The sequence below is a fragment of the Pipistrellus kuhlii genome, unplaced genomic scaffold (genome assembly GCF_014108245.1).
Source record: "Pipistrellus kuhlii isolate mPipKuh1 unplaced genomic scaffold, mPipKuh1.p scaffold_m20_p_20, whole genome shotgun sequence".
In the NCBI taxonomy this organism is placed as follows: Eukaryota; Metazoa; Chordata; class Mammalia; order Chiroptera; family Vespertilionidae; genus Pipistrellus; species Pipistrellus kuhlii.
Window position 1 is genome coordinate 1,028,001 of NW_023425516.1, and position 23,688 is coordinate 1,051,688.

At 44.1% G+C, this 23,688-nt stretch overlaps 1 protein-coding gene across 5 annotated transcripts in view; it reads left to right on the forward strand.

The window, feature by feature from the left end:
* The first annotated feature begins 11,266 nt into the window (after positions 1-11,266).
* The window catches only part of CIT (citron rho-interacting serine/threonine kinase), a 159,394-nt gene continuing 146,972 nt past the window's right edge, over positions 11,267-23,688 (forward strand). For all 5 annotated transcript variants that reach the window (XM_045585388.1, XM_045585389.1, XM_036448872.2 and 2 more), the window contains exons 1-4: positions 11,267-11,338; positions 12,130-12,238; positions 13,255-13,396; positions 22,631-22,806. In XM_045585388.1, the coding sequence (XP_045441344.1) occupies positions 12,143-12,238; positions 13,255-13,396; positions 22,631-22,806 (414 nt within the window). In that variant the 5' untranslated portion in view covers positions 11,267-11,338; positions 12,130-12,142. The remainder of the gene's footprint in view (positions 11,339-12,129; positions 12,239-13,254; positions 13,397-22,630; positions 22,807-23,688) is intronic.

Consider the following 23,688-nt stretch of genomic DNA (forward strand, 5'->3'; position numbering starts at 1 on the left):
AACTGGGGGTGGGTGGTGGTGAATGCAGGCGGTGCTGGGGCCCAATCGCCCTGCTGGTGGCTCCACACACAGAGGGCCATCAGTGGCAGCAGGGGGCAGAGGGCGGGGCCAGCTGCCAGCAGCTGGGAAAGATCGGCCCTGATTGCAGGCCAGGCCTAGGGATACTACTGTGCACGAGTTTCGTGTGCCGGGCCTCTGGTACTTAACAATAAAAAAAGGGAGCAATGTGTTGTTGAGGCTATCTGGTTCCTGGTTCTGATCTTCTGGCCACAGATTGGTTCAAGGGTCATCAAATGGTTGGCTTCAGGTCAACAAGAGAAAGTAAGTTCCAGGTCTTGTGTGAGAGATTTCAGAAGATAGTCTTTCTTCCCTGGGATGACGAGCATGACCATGTGGAGCAGCCATAGGACCACTTGGTAAGCCCTGGAGAGGATGCTAGCCCCATAGAAGGAAGGAGAGGATGGAAAGCTGGAGGCCAGGAGAGCAAGCCTTACCTGAGGGAGATGCCTACAGGTTTTCAGTCACATGAGCGAATAGATAACACATTCTCTCGGCATTGTTTAAGCGCCTGGAGCTGGACTTCAACCAAAACATCCTCATTGGCAACCATCTCTTATGAGCACAACTGACTACTTTTTAGGGAGGAATGGATGGGGAACTTCAGGCCACATGCTATTGAGAAGGACCTACCTCCCAAAGCAGGCTATGCAGGCTCTCTTGGCACGTAAGGGGTTTTTACAGACCCTCCTTGGGCCCCTTCAGTTAATGAAATCATATGCCTGAGTCCTCTAAGGAAACCTATTAGTAGCCCTACACAAGCAAAAACTCAATACATTTGCCGACTGACTGGACATCCTCATTGTTAGTTGTTGAAAATCATTCCTATAGTTGGATCTCTAAATTTGAAAATGTAGGCAAGCTCAAACTGAGTGAGTGTCTTGGGGCTCTTATAACCCACAGAAAGCTCAGAAACTCATTTGTTTTATATCTTTGGCCATTAATAAACTCAACTTCTCTCTGCCAATCTTGACCGAAGGATTCAGAAATGATTTGGGACTTTCAAAAGTGTTTAGCCCAGACCCGAAGGGTGGAGCCTAGCCCCGAAGAACTAAACCCAGACCCTAGAGCCCAGCCCAGACCCTAAGGGCTGTAGCTAAGGCAGTCTTTTGGGGGCAGGGACCTCCCCATGGCCCAGACCCATTTGATGTTAATGGACCTACCCAGGGATGGCCCAGTCAGGGCCTAAGAGCTGAATCTAGTCCCAAAGGGCTGACACTGGTTCTGAAGACCAGAACCTGGCCCCTGAGACCCCAACCTAATCCTGGGAATAGCCCCAGCGGAGCCTACCTGGAAGAGCCGGGCCCAGACAAACCAGCGCGTTGAAACGGTCGCTGCATGTCTGTTATTCCTGTTTCAGAAAGGGGTGCAATTAAGAGGTCACTGGAATAGGCGTTGTCACTCCGGTGAAAGCCCATTTATATAATCTTTGTAAAGGCACCCTTTGCTGCATTTGACTCGGACTTTGCTTTTTGAGGCATGACCAGATGGGCATCACCAGGAAAAGCAAGATATAATTAAGGACTTGGTTAGGACAGTACAAGTGAGAGGGGGCGGCACCTGCAGTTATCCTACTCGGCCACTAGATAGCGCTTCTGCTCCGGTGAGGCAAAACTCCGAAAGAGCCTAATAGTATAAGGAAGTAAATTTGAAGGCGGGATATAGTAGGTGCTCAGTAGACAGTGCGGAACGGAGAAAGTCTGCATTTCATAGATGAAGTATTTCCATTGCTAAACAAGCAAAGTAGAAATTAGTAGGCACTACTAATTGAAAACACTTCATGCCCACTAAGATGACCCTAAGAATAATTTTTAAAAAGCGCAGAAAATAACAAGTGTTGGTGAAGACGTGGAGAAATTGGAGCCTGGTGCATTGCTGGTGGGAATGCACAATGGCGTCGCTGCTGTGGAAAACAGTTGGGCAGTGCTCCTAAACACTAACTGTGGCATCATATCGTCCAGAAGTCCACCTCTAGGTATCTGCACAAAAGAATCAAAAGCAGGCCCTAACTGGTTTGACTCAGTGGATAGGATAGAGCGCCGGCCTGCGGACTGAAAGGTCCCAGGTTCAATTCCGGTCAAGGGCATGTACCTTGGTTGCAGGCACATCTCTACTGGGGGGTGTGCAGGAGGCAGCTGATAGATGATTCTCTCTCATGGATGTTTCTAACTCTCTATCCCTCTCCCTTCCTCTCTGTAAAAAAATCGATAAAATATATTAAAAAAAAAAGAATTGAAAGCTGGACTCAAGCAGATACTTGTATGCCTGTGTTCATAGTAGCATTATTCATAATAGCCAAGAGGTGGAGACCACCCAAGGTCCATCAACAGTTGAATAGACACACAAAATGAGGTCTATCTATACCATGTACTATGACCCAGTCATAACAAGGAGTGAAGTTCTGGTACATGCTACAATGTGGAGGGATCTGGAAAACATTATTCTAATTTTGTGCCATGAACCAGACACAAAAGGATGAATATTCTATGATTTCACTTGTATGAGGTACCTGGTATGGGCAGATTCAGAGGGACAGGAAGAGTGGAGGTTACCGGGGCTTGGAATGGGGAATGAGAGTCATTCTGTAACGTGTACAGAGTTTCCGTTTGGCAAGATGGAAAGAGCGCAGGAGGGGGATGGTGGTAGTAGTTGTACAAGAATAGGAATATACCTGAACTGTACACTTGACAATGGCTGAGATGGTAAGTGTTATGTTCGTTGTATTCTAACCATAATTAAAAAAAATAAATGAGTCCTGCCTGCATAGCTCAGTTGTTAGAGCGATGTTCAGAAACACTGAGGTTGTGGGGTTGATTCCTGGTCAGGACACATACAAGAATCAACCATGAATGTATAAGTAAGTAGAACAACAGATCAGTTTCTCTCTCTCTCTCTCTCTCTCTCTCTCTCTCTCTCTGTCAAATCAATAAATATTTTATTTTTATTTTTATTTAAAAAAATATATTTTATTGATTTTTTACAGAGAGGAAGGGAGAGAGCTAGAGAGCTAGAAACATCAATGAGAGAGAAATATCGACCAGTGCCTCTTGCACACCCCCTACTGGGGATGTGCCCGCAACCAATGTACATGCCCTTGACCGGAATCGAACCTGGGACCTTTCAGTCCGCAGACCGATGCTCTACCACTGAGCCAAACCGGTTTGGGCAAATATATATATATTTTTTTTTAAAGAAAGAGAACAAGAGCTATGTCAGGCTGGACAGCGTCTTTCTCAATATGTATAAGCCCCCCAAAGAGCGATCTTGGGCTTTTCTGCAAAGTGATGCTAATGAGCAACAGAACAGAACACATCTTATCTTTTCCTACACAACCCCCCCCCCCCACCCCCAAAATCCTCCCAGCTAGGTTTGCTTTCTGGCTGGGACAGTCTCTCCACACCCCCATATGGAAAACTAAGATGTATCCTGCAGTCTCCCCAAGTGCTTTAACTTCACTAGAAGTTGAGAAAGAAAGAGAACATGACCAAGGCTGTGCCACAGCGGAAAGAGTAGAAAAGTGCAGCCTCAGGTTATTTACAGCGAGAAAAGGCCAGTCCAGGCAGTTTTAAAGAATGCGACAGCAAAGACAATTTTCTTCTTAGTGGATGAGCATTTAGTCATTACAAAAAGTTTCTCAGACCTCATCTCCTCCTATTTTGCCTGCACGCCGCCTTCTTCCACCATGCTGGTTGCTGGAGGCCCAGCGTGGCTCCCAAAGATGTGCAGGTCCTACCGCTCAGATCCTGGGAATATGCGATCTCACCCAGCCAAAGGGATGGCGTTTTCCAAAGTGAAACATAAACCAGAGCTGCTTTTCAGCTGAATTTTAGGTTCTAGCACTTGACTGAACTCAGGGGTGCACTAACTCAAGACTATCTATGTCCCGAGGGCCTATCAAGGCACAGACACAGTGCAAGATACTGAAGATGGTTATCGGGAGCCGGATGGCACGGTCCCTGCCCTCACACGGCTGAAGTGTGGGTGCTCAGAGGCAGGTTTTTATGTAGGATACATATGTTTTCAACTCCTTAAACCCCAAGGAGTATGATTGCCGGGCTGATGGCACCTTTGGTTTGGAAACTGCCTAACCGTCTTCCGAAGTGGCTGCACCACTTTGCACTCACAGCAGCTATGAACCAGCGTCCCTGTGGCTCCACACTAGCGCCAGCATTTGGTGTTGCCGGTTTCCTGACTTGGGTCCTGGGAACAGGTTTAAGGTGGTATTTCATTGTTGTTTTAATTTGCGCTTCCCCAATGACATGGGATGCGGAGCATCTTTTCATGTGCTTATCTGCCACCTGTCTGTTTTCTAGGGGGAGGTGTCAAGGTTTTTGACCCATTTAAAGAAAAAATTAGTTTGTTCACAGTGAACTAAGGAGGCTTTGCCTTTTTCTTAAAAAATACATTTTATTGCCGGGACCGGTTTAGCTCAATGGATAGAGCGTCGGCTTGGGGACTGAAGGGCCCCGGGTTCGATTCTGGTCGAGGGCATGTACCTTGGTTGCGGGCATATCCCCAGAAGGGGGTGTGCAAGAGGCAGCTGATCGATGACTCTCTCTCATTGATGTTTCTAACTTTCTATCTCTCTCCCTTCCTCTCTGTACAAAAATCAATAAAATATATTTAAAAAAATACATTTTATTGATTTTTTACAGAGAGGAAGGGAGAGGAATAGAGAGCTAGAAACATCGATGAGAGAGAAGCATTGATCAGCTGCCTCCTGCACACTTCCTACTGGGGATGTGCCTACAACCATGGTATATGCCCTTGACCAGAATCGAACCTGAGACCCTTCTGTCCGCAGGCCAATCCTCTATCCACTGAGCCAAACCGGTGAGGGCTGAACAATTTTTAAATTAGGTTGTTTGTTCTCTTATTGTTAACTTTTAAGTTTTTTTTTTTTTGTGTGTGTGTGTGTGTGTGTTTAATATATTTTATTGATTTTTTACAGAGAGGAAGGGAGAGGGATAGATAGCTAGAACTGTCGATGAGAGAGAAACATCGACCAGCTGCCTCTTGCATACCCCCTACTAGGGATGTGCCTGCAACCAATGTACATGCCCTTGACTGGAATCGAACCTGGGACCTTTCAGTCCGCAGACCGACGCTCTACCGCTGAGCCAAACCGGCTTCGGCTGTGGGTTTTTTTTTTGTTTGTTTTTTTTTGAGGGGGGTATGTTTTGGGTAATAGCCCTTTATCAGATGTATCATCTGCAAATATTTTCTCCCAGTCTGTGGCGTTTATTTTTATTTTCTTAAACACTGTGGGGATTTGATGACTTTTTTCTTTTCTAGTTGTCCTAGAGAACATTTGATGTGAGCCAGGTGGCTGAATTTCTTGCATTTTAAATGGACGGGACATTGTAAAATACTCCCGAAATTAGTGGGCTGAAGGTAGCCGTATTAAACCTCTAAGGTTAAAGCTTATACCTTTAAAGAAACACGATTAACGGACATGCCCAAGTATCAGAGTGATTGTCTAGAATCAAATGACAGGAAAGCTAATTGTATTTTAAAAATTTATTTTTCCTTGTGGAAGCTTTGTCTAGGGTCAAAAAAGGGAAACAGACATACACACACACACACAAATAGGAAATGATTTATCCAAACTTGGATAAAACATCGACACCATTAGGTGTAAAAATGAAGTTGTAACAGTTAAATTTTCATAATCTTTAAATCTGGAAACTGTATTTTGGTTTATTTGTGAGCTGTGTTGGTTTAAATAACATATGTTTAATGTATTTGTTGGGAATCTTCCCATTCCTACACTCACAACAGTTCTCAATCAAGGGAGACGTTGCCCTCCCCATCTTTTCTTCCAAGGCACTTGGCAATGTTTGGAGACGTTTTTCCCCCTCATATGTTTTTATTGATTTCAGAGAGGAAGGGAGATGGAGAGGGAGATAGAAACATCAACAATGAGAGAAAATCAATTGGCTGCCTCCTGCACGCCCCCTCCTGGGGATCGAGCCAGGCATGTGCCCTTGACTGGAATAGAACCCAGGACCCTTAAGTCTGTAGGCAGATGCTCTATCGAACCAAACCAGCTAGGACTGGAGGCATTTTTTATTGTCATGACTAGGGGTGTGTGCTAGTGGGTGGAGGCCAGGGATACTGCTAAATATCCTACAATGAACAGGACATGCCTCCATAACAAAGAATTATCTGGACCAAAATGTCAACAGTGTCCAGGATGAGAAATTGGAGTGATAACAATGTTTCACATTTATAACTCACTAGAGGCCCAATGCATGAAATTTGTGCAAGGCCCTCACAGCCCCTCATAGCCTCAGCAGGCCTCGCACCCTGGCTTCGTCCAGAAGGTTGTCCAGAAGGACGTCCAGAAGGTCCTTCAGCTGTTCCATCTAATTAGCATATCAGCTCTTCATTATATAGGATTTTAAATTTTTTTACCTTAAAAATTGAGATATCATTCACATACCATAAAGTTCACACTTTAATTGTAGAGTTCAGTAGTTTTTAGTATATTCACAAAGTTGTGTAACTATCAACATTACCATCTAATTCTAGAACATTTTTAAAAAATTGATTTTTTACACAGAGGAAGGGAGAGGAATAGAGAGTTAGAAACATCAATCAGCTGCCTCTTGCACACCCCCTATTGGGGATGTGCCCGCAATCAAGGTACATGCCCTTGACCGGAATCGAACTTGGGGCCCTTCAGTCCGCAGGCCGACACTCTATCCACTGATCCAAACAGGTCAGGGCTAATTAAAATATTTTAATCACCTCCGAGAAGAAACTCCATACTCATTAGTAGTCATTCCCCGTCCCCCCATCTTCCTAGCCCCTGGCAACCACTAATCTCTGCCTCTATCTCCTTGGATTCCCCTAGTCTAGACATTTCATGGAAATGGAATCATGTAATATGTGGCCTTTTGCATTTGGATTCTTTCACTGAGCAAAATATTTTTGAGATTCATCCATGTTGTAGTCGGTTGCCAGCGGTTCATTCCTATTTATGATAGAATAATATTCCGTTACTTGGACAAACCATCTCTGTGTACCCATTTATTTGTTACTTCCTACTTTTGGGCTGCAATGAATGCCAAATGCTGTCAGGAGCATTTGTTTAGAGGTTTTTGTGTGGATATATGTTTTAATTTCTCTTGAGTATATACCTAAAAGTGAAGTTGTTGGGTCATAGATTCTGTGTTTAATTTTTTGAGGAACTGCCAAACGCCATAATTTTACATTCTCACCAGCAATGTAGGAGGGTTCAATTTTTTTGCATGTCTTCAGCAGCACTTGGCATTGCATGTTTTTATTTTTATTTATGATAGCCATCCTAGTGGGTACGGAGTCGTATCTCATTGTGGTTTTGATTTATACTTTCCTAATGACTCATGATGTTGAGCATCTTTTAATGCACTTATGGGCCATATTTGCATATCTTCTTTGGAGAACTGTCTATTCACATCTTTTGCATATTTTAAAGTTGGGCTATTTGTCTTTTTACTGTTGAGTAAAAATTCTTTATACATTCTGGATATGAGACCCTTATTAGATATCTGACTTACAAATATTTTTCCCTAGTCTGTGGTTTGCTGGCTTTAGATTTTGCAAAGCATTTCACATTTCTTAGCTCTTAAAAAAAAATTATTGATTTTTCACAGAGAGGAAGGGAGGGAGATAGAGAGCTAAAACATCGATGAGAGAGAAACATGGACCAGCTGCCTCCTGCATGCCCCCCACCGGGGACATGCCCGCAACCAATGTACATGCCCTTGACCAGAATCGTACCCGGTACCTTCCAGTCTGCAAACCGATGCTCTATCCACTGAGCCAAACCGGCTTCGGCCACATTTCTTAGCTCTTAATGTCATAATAACTATGCATAAATTTAGACTCAAAGGTTAAGTGATGTGTGTTTTCCAAATTTCATGATTTAAAAAAAGTTATCTTCATGTGCCACTTATACTACTATCAACTTAACATTTTCTTTATTCACTTATTTTATTCCTTTTAAGCAAGGGTGGAAGGGAAGAGACAGAAACATTGATATTGCCTCAGGTGACACAGGATGGAGCATGCCCTCGGCCAGGATTGAACCTGGGACCCTTCCATCCACAGGCCAATGTCCTATCCACTAAGCCAAACTGGCTAGTGCTCATTTTCTTCTTAAGTACCTCCCTTAGCCTTACTCCAAGTGACATAAGCTGTGAAATACCTGGTTTGATGGACCAGCTACAGTTCTCCCTGGCACAGGGTAAAATGTAACAAATGTATGTGACCTGAAAGTATTTCTCACACCGGTGGTGGGAACACATTTAGGGGAACAAGTGATGCCTGGGCTATGGCTCTCTCTTAGTGCGCACGCAGCTGGTGGTAGTCATTTTCATTATTTAGAACTTACCTGCAGCTAAAACAGCCCCAGGAACTGTTTCTTACCAAAGGGGCCAGAATAGTGTTGTCTCTTTGTGGCTAGCTTCTCAGAGTCCTTTTCTTCCCTTTGGGAAGATGGTATGTACAATGCTCAGTGTTCCACTCCGTCTGGTTTGAATCTTATTCTTAAGTCAAGTCTCCTATCTCTTTAAGGTGCATTGGCTTACCTCTGCTTGCTTCCTCTCCCGGGTGAATGTTCTGAGGGCCATCATATTGATTTAAAGTTTCGGGTATTTGCTATCACATTCCGCCTGCCACAGCCCTCTGCCGCCTCCCCTGCCACAGGACTCATCAGCCTTCTCAATTGTTCGCTTACAGCCCCATTTCCCCATCACACTTGGCTCCTCAAAGACAGGCAAGATGGGAGTTCTTTTCATATTGGTGCCCTCAGTGCTTGGGATAATAATTTTTTTTTAAATAAGCGAATAAGCGGTAATTAAATGCAGGAACATCACAATGTCCCTCATTATGACTCAGAGCTGGTGAACTTCGTCCAGAATCCCTGTCACGGCAATCATCACGGATTCACGTTCAGCATTGAACTGGTCATCATCTCATTTTGTGCAAGAACAAACGTCCAATTTCCTAACAGTCTCGTTCTAACGACGGTTCCTTCCATTTGGCCCATTTGGCCGTGCCTGTCCTTTTAGCATTGGCACAGCCTCTATTGTCCCTCTTCACTCTCTTTCCCTCCCACACTCTGTGCAGGGACTACCCCTGAGGGAAAAGTGCTAGCGCTAATGTGGCTTTTGCCTTATGTTTCTTTCTTCCTTTTGCTCATTTCCTATCTTGTTTCACAAAGGATTCGCAGAGGCCAGTCACTGTTCTACTGGGACATTAGAAGGGTATCAAAATAGGACTCAGGGCAATGCAAAAGGGTGTTGTTTAACATTGCATTCTAAGTTAGGAAGAATAAGACTTAAGATTCTGGTCAAGACTTCTGTTTGTGACGCCTGGAAACTAGTTTGCTGGACTAGAAAAAGCAGCAGAAGCATTGACTAGCTCCATATTCCCAGCTTTTCTGTGATTCTTTTTTTTTTTTTTTTTAATCCTCACCTGAGGATATTTAAAAGTTGCAGGGGGGCGGGCAGGGAGGGGGGAAGAAACATCGATGTGAGAGAGACACATAGATTGGGGCTGGGGAACCTGCAACTGAGGTACATGCTCTTACTGAGGTACATGCTCTTGACCAGGAATTGAACGCTCAATTCTTTGGTCCATGGGCTCATGCTCTAACCATTGAGCTATCACCCAGGGCCTGAGATTCTTTATATCAAGGCAAGAGCTGTCTAGAACCCTTTTTTGGTCTTCCCTCATCTTGCCATCCACAAACTTAGTTAAGCCTCTCAGGCCATTAGAAACATTGTTCTGGACTGGGTCGGCCCTTGTAAATGACAAAAGCAAGGGCTGGGAGAATGTCTAATGTCTTCTGAGAAGCAGGTTTTGTGTAGAGGAAAGGATTTGAAGTCATATAGTCCCAGAGTTCCAAACCTAGCCCCAAGCCTAAAGCTGGATGACTCAAGATCAGTCCCATGATCCCTCTAAACTTCAATGTGTACAATATGGATTACAGTTCCTCCCTCTCAGGATTGTGGTAAAGATTCACTGAGATAAAGTGCTTGGTAAAGTAAGGAGTGCTTGATAAATAAGAGCTGTATTGTCTCAGAAATGAGTAGCAAGTTATATTTGGGGGGAAAAAGTGTATTAAGCAAGTCTGTAGTTTTGGTTTTGTATTGATATGTGCATATGCGGTACATGTGTGAATGTGATAACACATTTCCAGTTCTATCTAGTGTAGGGATTAGAAGAGTACAGAAAGGACCTAAATTTTTTTATATACACAAATAGAATATATATATATATATAAACACAATGGAATAATTATAAAATCTGATTTTATTACCACCCAGGTTAAGAAATAGATCATATCCGTACCCAGACTCCCTGAAAGGCCCCATCACAACTCCAGGTAACCACTGTCTGGCCTTTTGCGTTCTTATGGTTTTACCACCCATATATACATCCCTCCCTAAACAACAACTTTGTTTTGTCAGCTTTTGAAATTTATACTAATAAATCATACTTTATTGTTTTGCTTCCTTCATTCAACATAGTTTTGAGACCTATTATGCCATTGTGTGTAGTGTAGTTTATTCCTTTTCATTGCTGTTTGAAAACAGGACAAATAAGAAATTATCCTTTCTTACGGCTGATGGATATTTGGCTGGCTTCCAGTTCTTTTGGCCCTTACACCACTCAATATTACTTGTACATTCTTGTACATGTCTCCTGGTGTACACAGTTAGGCATTTCTCTGAGAGTGAGTTGTAGACTGTGCGTATATTCAATTTTAGCAAATAGTGCCAAGACTGTACTAATTTACACTCCCATCAGTTATGTATGAATGTATCTAGAGCCTCTTCTTTGAAAGGTAGAATTTAGCAAAGATTGAAAAACAAGACCAGGCGGAGGCCTGGCTGCCTTCCTCCTCGCTGGTGGCCTTGAAAGCAGGAGACGCTGCTCTGGCCACTTCCCCAGGGATCCTAGGCACAAACTCGGCGTCAGTAACCCCTGCATCCAGTTTAACCGCCAATTTCAAAATTCCTAGACCGGCCCTGCCGGGTTAGTCCTTCCCAGATTCCCATTGGTCACCAGTCAAAGGAAGGAGCAATTTGATTGGCTCCCCTTTACCCTCACTCTGTCCCTTTAAGGACCTGGGCGGGGCCTGGGTGGTACGCAGATGTCCATCATAGGTAGCGGTCCTCTGATTGGTCCAAACAGAGTTGGGACCCACCCATCCGTCCCCGAGTTCAAACGCGAAGGCGGGAGACCGGCGGCGGAGCTCGGCGCTGACGGGCGGGGTCTTCTGAGCGTGAGTCTGAGCCCCCGAGCCCAGTTCTTCCCACCCGACTCCCAACACGGCGGAGGGCCCCCCGACACCCACACCAGTCCCGCTTCGCCTCCCGCTGCGGGGAGGGCGGAGGTCCCGCCCTCAGGGCTGCGGCGGGAGTGGGAGGGGGTCAGCTGTGGGGGTCGGGGGGTCAGCTGTGGGGGTCGGGGGTCAGCTGTGGGGGTCGGGGGGTCAGCTGTGGGGGTCGGGGGTCAGCTGTGGGGGTCGGGGGTCGGCGGGCGGGGTCCGGAGGGTCAGGATGGCGGTGCGCGCGCCTCTCCCACGGGGGCCCAGGGCGGGAGGAGTTGGCTCCATGGCCTTCTGCGCCGCCTCCTGTCAGCATGACGTGCGTGCGTTCTTCCGTCCAGTGGAGTCCGGCTGCCACTTGCTACCTGTGTGGCCTTACCTCCTCAGTGTCATCACACCCCAGCATCCACCCACCCCCTGCCTCCTTCTGCCTCTCACTCTGCTCTAGCCCCTCGGCCTTCCTTCCTGCCATCATTAGAGAAGGCCAGCGCCTGCCTCAGCCTTAGTGGAGCCCTGGCTGGTCCCTCTGCCTGGGGTGCTTTTCCTTCTCCAGTGATCACAAGGCTTGCTTACCGTGGATAGAAAGCTGTTTTTTGTTCGCCCTCCCCAGACTGAGTACCCCAAGACCCCGGGTGTGGGGGCCGACTTTCACCTTCCTATCCCTGCTATCTAAGGAATATCAGGATCCTTCAGTCCTTCCTTCTCACCTGTCAGCGCACCCTTGACCTTCTCCTTTCTCCCTTCAGCACCTGCGGGGAGATGTTGAAATTCAAATATGGAGCCCGGAATCCGCTGGACACTGGCGCTGCTGAGCCCATTGCCACTCGGGCCTCCAGGCTGAATCTTTTCTTCCAGGTAACAGGCTGCCAATTCTGCTCACCTGAGTTTGTTTCCTTGTCACTCATCTTTATGTTTATTACAATATTGAGACCAACCTAGGAGACATCCCGTTCTCATGCAGCGTCAGCAGGCATAAGTATGGAGCAATGCTGCTAGATCTGCCAGTGTTTTTTTTTTTTTTTTTTTTAAATATATTTTATTGACTTCTTACAGAGAGGAAGGGAGAGGGAGTGAGAGTTAGAAACATTGATGAGGGAAAAACATCCATCAGTTGCCTCCTGCACACCCCCTACTGGGGATATGCCTCACAACCAGGGTACATGCCCTTGACCGGAATCGAACCCAGGACACCCCAGTCCGAAGGCCGACACTCTAGCCACTGAGCCAAACTGGTTAGGGTGATCTGCCAGTGTTTTAAGAGAAGCCAGAAACACCCCCTTCTCCCACCGTTTTGGTAAAATCTGATTTTTCAATATTGGCAGATAATTCAAATTATTTTACATATCACAGGCCAAACAAAACATGTCTGTGGGCTAGATACAGTCTGCCAGTTTGCAACTGTTGCTCTAGATCAGGAATGAATTCAGCTTTAGAATAGTCACTCCCTTCATCACACTCTAGATTGTGTGAGTGAATTAAAGACACTGAAGTTATACTAATAAACCTCTGGGCACACATGAAGGAAATGGCAGTCCTTGTTTCCTGTAGTAGAGACATGGAGACATGTCCGGACCAGCAGGGTCCAGAATAAATGTTCCCGTGGGCCTTTTCTAATTAATGACATTCACGTGAAGTTTTTCTTCCCAGATGCTGGTGAAAGGAACCCACAGTAATGGAATCGTACAAGTGATAACTTAATGACTGTCAATTGATGTCTCTTTAAAGAATGAAGCTACAGAATTGGGCTGTTAGCATGTGTCGTGAGCAGTTAGTCAAGTTGGTGGCTTGTAATTTACTCTGTGTGGATGGATGTTATTGATCAAAGCTTTTCATTATTGACAGTGTCTCCATCTGCTGTTTGCTGTTTTTAGGGGAAACCACCCTTGATGACTCAACAGCAGCTGTCTTCTCTTTCCCGAGAAGGGATATTAGATGCCCTCTTCGTTCTCTTTGAAGAATGCCGTCAGCCTGCTCTGATGAAGATTAAGCACGTGAGCAACTTCGTCCGGAAGTGTAAGTTGGGAGAACTGTTTCTTGAAAACTGTTCCTCTGGAGGGAGGATGCCACAGGCAGAATGAGTCAGTGGTTGCTGAGAGTGGGAAAGAATTCTGCTCTTAGACAGGCCCCTTTTCAAAGTCAGCTTCCACCTGTTGTAGCTGGGAGACCGGATAAGTCAGGCCTCTTGTTCGCAAGTGACAGAAATTCATCTCAAACTAGCTTAGGCCAGTAAGTGAGAAATCCAAGGGTGGGTCAAACTTTAGGCATGGCTGGTTCCAGGGACTTATATTGTCCTCTGGCCTAGTCCTCCACTCACTCAGCCTGGACTTCTCCATTAGGCATAGTGGGCACAATGCTTAAGTCCCACAATATTTAATTTTAATAAGTTTAATTTATTTTAACTTTATTTTAAAGTCATAAGGAAATATGTATATAGAAATAATGTATAATGGTTCTGGATTATGATTATATTTGTCATTATGCCACTGCTCATCAAATATATATAATTTTTTATTTTATTTATTTATTTTATTTTTAATGGAGGAAGGGGCTGATGAAAGCAAAAGAGCCTAAGGGCCCACGTTGGCCCTGCCCACACCCTGTTCTTGACTTTGCTTGTCTTGGGGAAGTTGGCTGCTGGTCCCTAGTCTTTTTTGACCAGTGGTGATTTTGCCCACAGGGACACTGGGCAACGTCTGGGGACATTTGTGATTGTCAAAACTGGGGGAGGAGGGATTGCTACTGGCATCTAAACAGTCTGTAATGCACAGGACAGTTCTCCACAACATGGAATTATTGGGCTGGAAATATCAATTGTGCCAAGTTTTGGAAACCCTGCCTTACATGACTTAACAGTATAACTACCCTAAACTTTAGTCGTCTCAAATGATGATCATTGTATTACCTTTCACGATTCTGTGGGTTGCCTGGGCTCAGCTGAGGACTCCTCCTCTCTATGTCCCCTGGAATTCAGGCACCAGACTCCTGGTCTGGAATGTCCAGATGGTTCACCCAATGCTGACATGTTGACTAGAAGGCTGGGCTCAGCTGGGGTTCTGGGGTGACTAGGCCTTTTTCTCCTGAAGTCTCAGGGTTCTCGTGCTCTCCACGGCTCCTCTATGTGGTCCCTCTCTCAGGGGGTCAGCCAGCTACAGCCTGGGATGCCTGTTATCTAAATAAAGTTTTACTGGAACACACACAGCTCATTTGTTTAGGCGTTGTCTGTGGCTGCTTCCACATTTACAATGGCATTTGAGTAGTGGTGACAGACCTTGAAAGGACTACAAAGCCTAAAAGCCTGAAGTATTTACCATCTGGTCCTTTAACTGAGGAAAAACTTGCTGATCCCTGATCTGCATGGTGGGTCTCTAGCAGAGATGTCCTACATGGTAGCTCGAGGTTTCGAAAAGCACTAAAGGAGAAGCGGCCAGGCCCCTTAGGGTGAAGTCCCAGAAGGGGCCTAGGGTCTATTTAGCTACATTCTGTTTGAAGTGGGTCATAGGGCGGCCCAGCTTCCACTGCTAGGAACTATGCAAGGGCATGAATTCCAGGGGACATGTGTCACCCTGCACCACCTTCAGAGACTGGCTGTCATACACTGCCTGACCTTTATCTTTCACTGTGTACTAAGATATTAATACAATGGCAGGGAAGATTCTAATCGGCTCTGTTTTGGGTCGTTTGCCCACCAGTCACTGTGATTGGCCTCATCTTGGTTCTCGGGTTCAGGGCACCGTGATTACCAGGGCCTCATGGAATGGGGGATGTGCAAGTACCCAGAGGAGCTGGGAGTTTTGAATAGATGAAACCAGTGTATGGTCCCTAGCCTGTTTGGCCAGTGGATAGAGCATTGGCCTGTCGACTGAAGGTGTCTGGCGTTGCAGGAGGCAGCCGTTCATGATTCTCTCTCATTGATGTTTCTCCCCTCTCCCTCTCCATCCTCCTCTCCCCCTCCCCCCTCTCCCTCTCCCACCTCTCCCTCCTCTCCCTCTCCCTCTCCCTCTCCCTGAAATCAATAAAAATGTATTTAAAAAAAATCAGTGTATGTTCAGTACAGTGATTTTAGGTAGTTAGGTGTGATACTTGTCTGTCCTCAGTTTCCTCGTCTGTAAAATGGGGGAAATGTATATCTAATAAGGCTGTGAGGAGATTGAATGATCAGGTTTATCATGTTGCCTGGTACATAGAGACACTCCATAAATGTTTCCTAATAACGATAGTCATAAACCTCCACCGATGTTTAATATATCTTTAACTTTAAAATGTCCTTGGGGTGTTTGCTCATTATTCTGTATTTGTTTGAATAAACTCCCACCTTATTATCTTGCATATTTAAATTCTCAAATAGGGAGTGGAGGGGAAGGGAAATTATGTGACAGATGAATTTACCACTTACCAAGCCACCCAGAGGCACCTTCATTAGGCTGGAGATTGCTCTCTGGTTACTTTAAAGCAGTGGCTCTTCTTGACTCATTCCATAATCAGGGGGCTAGGCTTAGTGAAATGTAGATTCTTCTAATGGAATTCTCTTTCAGGGAACTGTTTCATATTGTTGAAGAGGCTTCCTGGAGAGTATAGTTGAGAGGCTATGATTGAAAAAGGTTGATTGCATTAGTGTTGTTTTTTTTTAAATTTATTTTCTTTCCTTTTGAGTTTCTGTTTCAGAATGCAAGCTTCAGTTTCCCATGGGAATAAAGGTCCAAAAGCTGTTATTGCCCAAGTTTCTAGAATCTTGTCATAGAGATAGAAATTTTCTCTGGGAATTTTTGGAGGAAATGAGACAAAGTGTACCCCTATAAACCAAAGTGTTGCCCCTAGCATGGACCAAGGGAGGGCAGAGAACTAGCATCTGGGAACGAGGGATGGAATTTTTTTTCCTTAATTACTGTCCTATCCCCAGTGTCTGACACATATTAGGTGCTCAGTAAATATTGGTTGACTGACTATGATGCTAATGAACAAAACAAGTGGCCAAACCTTAAATATAGTGTCTCATAATTTGTGTGAAAAATAAACAGCAAGAGTGATATTAAAACACACATAGAAAAGTGTTCATAATTGCCAAAGTTGGGATTTTTTTGTGAGTTGATAGTAGCTAAAATTCTACCCGCTTTCATCCACATTCACCATAGGTAAAATCTGTGTGTTCACAACTTTAATATTTATGGGCAAATTATAACTTGAAGTTTTTTCTCCCTAATAGTAAACATAATACAAAATTAAATATAAAAGATCAAAGAGAAAAATCCCTCAAAATCTTGCCTGCCTGAGATAACCATTATTAATAGTTTGGTGTATAGTATTGCAATGTTTTTGTCCTTATAAAATATTATAGCAATTATCAAACACATCGAAAGGAGAAGAGAGTATTTTATGAATTCCTCTGCCCCGGTCAATTAGCTTTAGCATCTATCAGCCCTTTCCCTGCATGTTCTAACATTACTTGTGTTTAATTTTACACAAAAAGAATAATATGTGTTAAATTAGAAAGTGAAACATAATCACTTATTTGAGATCAATAAGAACTCAATGAGAATCACTGGTTCAGGCAAAGCCCAAATAGTGTTCCGATGAGGAGCAATAGGTATTTAGGAGGAAGGGAAGGGGGAGGATGACATCAACAGAAGGAAGGCATTTCTGTTGGTGCAGATAGCATTAACAGCCATGTTCATTCTAAATCATATTTAAAATTTCAGGCCAGTAGTCATAATAACTGCTTTCTTTGTTATTTTGGCAAACAGTTCTTTGGGACACAAGGTTTCTTAAGCCCCATCCAAATGTTGTTTGCTCTGTTTTAACATTCCAAAGATTTGAGACAGAACAAGTTTAAGACAGTTCCTCTGGCTTGGCAGCTCCAGTCCATTTTAGAGTGGTTCTGTTACTATTGTTCACATATGTGTATAATGTATTGTTCACATTGTGTATAATGTCTTGCCACTAGCTTTGCTCACTTAGCAGCATATTTACCCAACAAATATTTATGGAGCATTGGCTACGTGCCAGATTCCCTTTTAGGTTTACAATAGTGACTAAAACAGACAAACTCTCCCCATATATTCTAGTGGAGGTTGAATAAGGGCCTAATATTCTTTTAAACATGGGCCTAATATTCTTTTATGTGGGTGGACTTTCCCGTTGATGGACCTTTGGGTTGTTTTTAATTTTCTGTTACAAGCGTGCTCATCACGTTTTCATATGTATCTTCTGCGAGCACATGTGCTGGTGTTTCTGTGAAGCACTTTGAGTTCCTAGAAGTTGAAATGTTGGATTACTAAGTCTCAGAAAAGAAGCAGTCCATTCAGCAGTGCTGGCTTTTCCTTTCTGGATGCAAATGTCTATCTGACAAGACCATCCTTTGCCTGCATTCTGTTACAGTGCTTCCGGTCTTTATCACCACTTCAGAAGTCAGCACTGGGCTCTTACCTGCTATAACCATGTGCAGGGGTGAAGGGTAAAATGGTCTTGGGATTACAGAAGCTGCTAATTTAGAGAGAAATTGTGAAGATTTATTTTCTTAAATAGTCTTAGACTTGAGTTTAGGGTCTTACCTGTTCACCCTAACAATCCAAAGCCTTTGAAAAAAGATATTGAGATTTGGAATGATTTTTTATTTTATTTATTTATTTACTTATTTTTTTAAGGTTAAGATGTTATCTTTTTTTTTTAAATAAATTTTTATTGTTCATATTATTACAAATGTCCCTCCCCCCCTCCATTGCTCTCCTCCACCAGGTTCCCACTACATCCTCTGCTCTTTCCCCACCCCCCATTGTCCTCATCCATAGGTGCACAGTTTATATTCAGTCTCTTCCCACATCCCCCCTCTCCCCTTTTCCCCAAGAATCGTCAGTTCACTCCCCTTCCATTCCTCTGATTCTATTATATTCAACAGTTAATATTGTTCATCAGATTTTTTTTTAATTTCCTTGGTTTTTAGATTCACTTGTTGATAGTTACGTATTTGTTGTTCATAATTTTTATCTTTGTTTACTTTCTCTTCCGAAAGTAAATTCATATAATTCTGGTTTGGTGGTGATGAACTCCTTTAACTTTTTTTTATTAGTGAGGCTCTTTATCTGGCCTTCAATTCTGAGTGATAGCTTTGCTGGGTAGATTATCTTTGGCTGTAGGTTCTTACTGTTCATCACCTTGAATATTTCTTGCCATTCCCGTCTGGCCTGCATGGTTTCTGTTGAGAAATCAGCTGACATTCATATAGGTGCTCCTTTATAGGTAACTACCTGCTTTGCTCTTGCTGCTTTTAATATTCTCTCTTTATCTTTTGCTCTTGGAATTTTAATTATGATTTGTCTTGGTGTGGTCCTCTTTGGATTCCTTTTGTTTGGAGTTTTGTGCACTTCCTGGACTTGTAAGTCTTAATTCTTTCACCAGGTGGGGGAAGTTTTCTGTCACTATTTCTTTCAGTATGTTTTCGATATCTTGCTCTCTCTCATCTTCTGGGACCCCCATAATTCTGATGTTGGTTCGCTTGAAGTTGTCCCAGAGGTTTCTTACATTATCTTCAATTTTCTGGATTCTCTTGCCTTCTTGCTTCTGCGGAGGAGTGTCTTCTGGCTCTTTATGTTCCAAATCTTTGACTTGATTCTTGGGATCTTCCATTCTGTTTTTAGGTCTCTGTATAATATTTTTTATTTCAGACAATGTATTCTTTATTTCTTATTGATCCTTTATCATTTCTTGTTGATTCCTTATTAATTCTAGTTGATCCCTTTTCATATCCTCATAGGTCTTATCGACCTTTTCTAGGAAATTCTTGAAAAACCTTGTAAGCGTAGATTTGAACTCTATATCCAGTTGCTTTTTGTCCTCCATTTCTTTCGTTTGTGATCTATTTCATTGTCTCGGAATTTTTGCAGCTTCCCTGATGGGGCAGGCTTTCAGGGTGGAGCCTACAGCCTTGGCTTCCGTCAGCCCCGCCCTATGCTGTTCCTGAGTCTCAGTAATCCCCAGGATCCTTCAGTACTCGTTGCAAGCACCTCTGAGAGAAAGGTGCCCTCGATTTTCGCCTGCTACCAAACAGTGTAGGCTCTCCCCCAATGAGCCCAGAACTGGGGTTCAGTTCAGTTGGAAGTGGAGTTGGAGGTGGTGTTCAGAGCCATCTGGAGCTTTTGTCTCCTTCCTGCCAGGGCAATCCTGCGGCACAGCCAACCGTCCCTTCTCTGCACGCAATGTGCGCGCCTCTGGGACCTCCTTTCGCCGCTCCCCCGGGGTTCTGCCTTACAGCCCAGCTCCCTATGGATGAGCCTGGGTCCCCAGGGTCTGGTCTAGAACTGGGGTTCAGAGCAGTCGGAACTGGGGCCCAGCACAGTCGGAGTTTTTAACTCCTTCCCTCTAGGGTAGGGGTGTCGAACTCAATCAGAGAAGGGGCCAAAATCTAAAATCCAGCCTAAATCGTGGGCCGAATGGTTTACTGAACAGTCATAAACTGTCATTGTGATGGAAACGCAGCAGAGTGCAGTGATGACAGTGCGGTGCGGGCCACATTGCAAGGCCTGGCGGGACGGATTTGGCCCACGGGCCTTGTGTTTGACACATGTGCTCTAGGGAATGCCAGCCAGGCACTCAGCCGCCCCTCCTCTCCGGTTCCGTCCCTTAGGCTTTTACAGCTCCTCTGCTCTTCCTTCTGGTTTTCTCCTTGCTTCTCGTTGTAGAATTTCCAGTCAGTTGACTTTCCTGTAGTTCTGGGTAATGTCCATTTTATATTTTAGTTGTATTTTATTGAAATTGTTGTGTGCGGCTGTGGCTAGGTGTTTACCTGTGCAGCCATCTTGGATTCTTCTCGTATCTCCTGGAATGATTTTTTAGAATTCTGAGAGTATCATGGTGGTTTTGCCTGTAAGCAGTTTGCCTGCTTGTGTGATTGAGATGTCTGGTAGTTGGCAGTGACAGACCCAAAATTAATAAGTTGGACAAAGGCTGTAAGCAAATTGTGGGCTCAAGGCCTAACAGAGAATCAGGAGAGATTGGCCTTGTGTGGGAGCAGTAATGAAATCGGGTTCAGCCCAGAGAGTTGCAAGCCAGCGTATTTGGGAAATTATAATTCAGAACTCAAACGCTTGATCTGAAAGAAACTTGGAAAGGGACAGGGAAGAAAGATGGGGCTGGCACTGTGATGTCAGGGTAAAAGGAAAATGCCGTTCAGCTTTCAATTTTGCTTCTTCAGTGATTTCTCTGTGGAGGCACTCTAGATTTTTTATTTTTATATTTTTATTTTTACAATGGTCATGATGAATTCATGGGGATCTACCTTCCACTCTGGCCTGATTCCCCAAGGGCTGGAAGGAAGGTGTTTTCAGGATGACTGGCTAATGTGAGAGGTGGGTCTGTGGTGGGTAAACACTTAGTGCAACAGAGTTCATCATAAGTGCCTTTGATACAAAGAAATTAAATTCCAGCCATGCAACAAAGAAAGGGGGTGGGTGATAGCAGTTACAACTGCATTGGCTAATTCATCAATATGCCACTCTGTGAATGTGGGTATGAAATGGCTTTTCTTTTTGTTGGACTTGGTTCTGTCATGGTCTGAACAATCTGCTGAGCTGAACGTAACTCTAGAAATCTATCTTCCAATTTTGTTCATGGCCAACCTACAGAAATGGTGATCTGTTGCCGTGCCCAGAGGACTCCAGTGTCCCTCTGGGATTGCAAGATAGCCTCTTGGTCTTCAAGGTGGCACTGTCTGAGGGATTCTCCAGGGTAATTTTGATGATGTGTTTTCCTTGTCTTCCTTTGGAGTGTACCCCTGTATACGGTGCAGTTTCCTTATAATGTGCAGAACTGAATTAATTTTTCAGTCTGTCACAGCTGCTACCCTCCGTTCTTGCAGGTCATTAGAGTTGCTGCATATTCAGAGATGCTCCAGCCTAGTGTTCTTTCAGTGTTTAAAAAAAAGTATGTTAGAAACCTGCCATTCATTTATTTAGTCCATATTCATACATCAAAGATCTCTGACTGAACGTTTATGTCCCGCCCAGTTTACTGTGTTGAGCCTGTGTCCCTCAATGGGATGGTATTTGGAGGTGAGGCCTTTAGAGGTACTTAGATTGAGATCACAAGGATGGGGATTCCAAGAAGGGACTAGTGCTCTTATAAGAAGAGAAAGAGACTAAAACTGCCTTTCTCTTTGTCATGTGAGGACGGAGTGAAGAGGTGGTTGCCTATAAGCCGGGAATTGGGCCCCACCGGGAACTGAATATGCCAGCACCTTGATCTTGGATTTCCCAGCCTTCAGCATGATGAGAAATAAATGCCTGTTGTTTAAACAAATGTCTATGGTATTTGTTATAGCCGTCCAAAGCAAACTGAGACACCAACAGTTTGTACTAGGACAGTGGTCAGCAAACTGCGGCTCTCAAGCCACATGTGGCTCTTTGGTCCCTTGAGTGTGGCTTTTCCACAAAATATCATGACCTGGGCGAGTCTATTTTGGAGAAGTTTAAATTTAAAACATTTGGCTCTCAAAAGAAATTTCAGCCGAAATCTGTTTGGCTCAGTGGATAGTGCGTCAGCCTGCGGACTGAAGGGTCCTGGGTTCGATTCTGGTCAAGGGCATGTACCTTGGTTGCGGGCACATCCCCCCAGTAGGGAGGTGCAAGAGGCAGCTGATTGATGACTCTCTCTGATCGATGTTTCTAACTCTCTATCCCTCTCCCTTCCTCTCTGTAAAAAAATCAATAAAATATATTTTAAAAAAATTTCAATAGTTGTACTGTTGATATTTGGCTCTGTTGACTAATGAGTTTGCCGACCACTGTACTAGGAAAAGGAGTAAGACCATACATTAAGAAAAAGACAGCTGCAACCCTTTCAGAACTGTGGCATGTAAGTTTGTTCCAGAAACTACAGCATTGGTTGAGATGGGAGTCAGGATGCTTGCATCCATTGTAAAATTGACCTAAATGCAGACAAGCATTTTTGACCAAACACTGCCCTGCAGCCTTGGGGAGGAGGAAGGAAAGCTTGTTCTGTTCTCCTTCCCTATTTCCCAAGTCTACAGGATGCAAATTATAGCTGCCATGGAAACTGTGCTTTGGAATTTCTGGAGCCCTTAATTTAAAATATAAAAACACTTTTGTGCTGATTTTATAATTATTCATGATGATGAGAAGTGACTAAATGTCTTTGACAGTGAGGGAGGACATAAGAACACTTTCTCTTTTTTGGCTTTCATAAAGATGCAGGTCTTAGAAGCTCTTTATTTACCTGGGAGTCATTTTTCTATGTTTGCAGATTCCAGCACCATCACTGAGTTGCAGGAGCTCCAGCCTTCTGCGAAGGACTTCGAAGTGAGAAGCCTGGTGGGTTGTGGACACTTTGCCGAAGTGCAGGTGGTCAGAGAGAGAGCCACCGGGGATGTCTATGCCATGAAAGTGATGAAGAAGAAGGCCGTGTTGGCCCAGGAGCAGGTAGGAACATTTTGGCATCACACCCTTTCCCCTCTCTGTACCAGAATGTTCGTTGCAGAGCTGTTCATCTGCTGAATTGACATCTGGGATCAAGCACATTTTCCTGTGATTAGTTAGTTGCAGTTGCATGGGCAGACAGGTCTCTCATGTCCTTAGCTCTTTTTCTTGAACTGATCTTGACTCATTTTGAAGGCTTACAACTCCCCTGGATTTCTTTATCATGTTTTTATAGTTGTGTGTGTTATTCAGAACCAACTTGGCCTTTTAATTAATAAGTTTAAGGTCTTTCCTGACTGTCAGTTGGGGATTTAGAGATATGCATATTATGAGGTGAGTCAGCATTTGCTTTAGTGCACATTTTATATATTTGTGCTATGGGCATGTATATTTGATTTTAAAAAACACGCCTCTAAAGAGTTGAAATAAAATCCTTATGTGGCTAGAGAGTTGCTTGTTTGAGAGCAGGTAAGAAGGCTATGGTATTTTTCTTTCTTTTAAACAAGCCTGATGCTCCAGACATATTGATTCTTTTGCTGTGTTTCTGGAGAGATGGCCATCAGCCTTGTTGTTCAGAGAGTAATTTATTAGTTACAGACGTTTGAGTGCACATCATGTGTCTGATAATGTATCTGGCTCGTGGGAAGCCTGCACAAGGAAGAGAAGCTCCATGCTGTTGGTTTCAGGGTTTAAATTAAAATAACCTTGGAAAGCAGAGGAAAAATGCAAATATATAAAGCAGGCGCTTACCAGCTGAAACAGCTAAAGCGTCGCAGGAGGGAGAGCAGTTAGCAAGTCCTTGAACGATGGAGTGAGGAGAGGTGTGAGCCAGGGGCAGTCAGGGAACGTTTGTTGCTGCGGGTTCTGGGCAGAGAGAAGTGACGA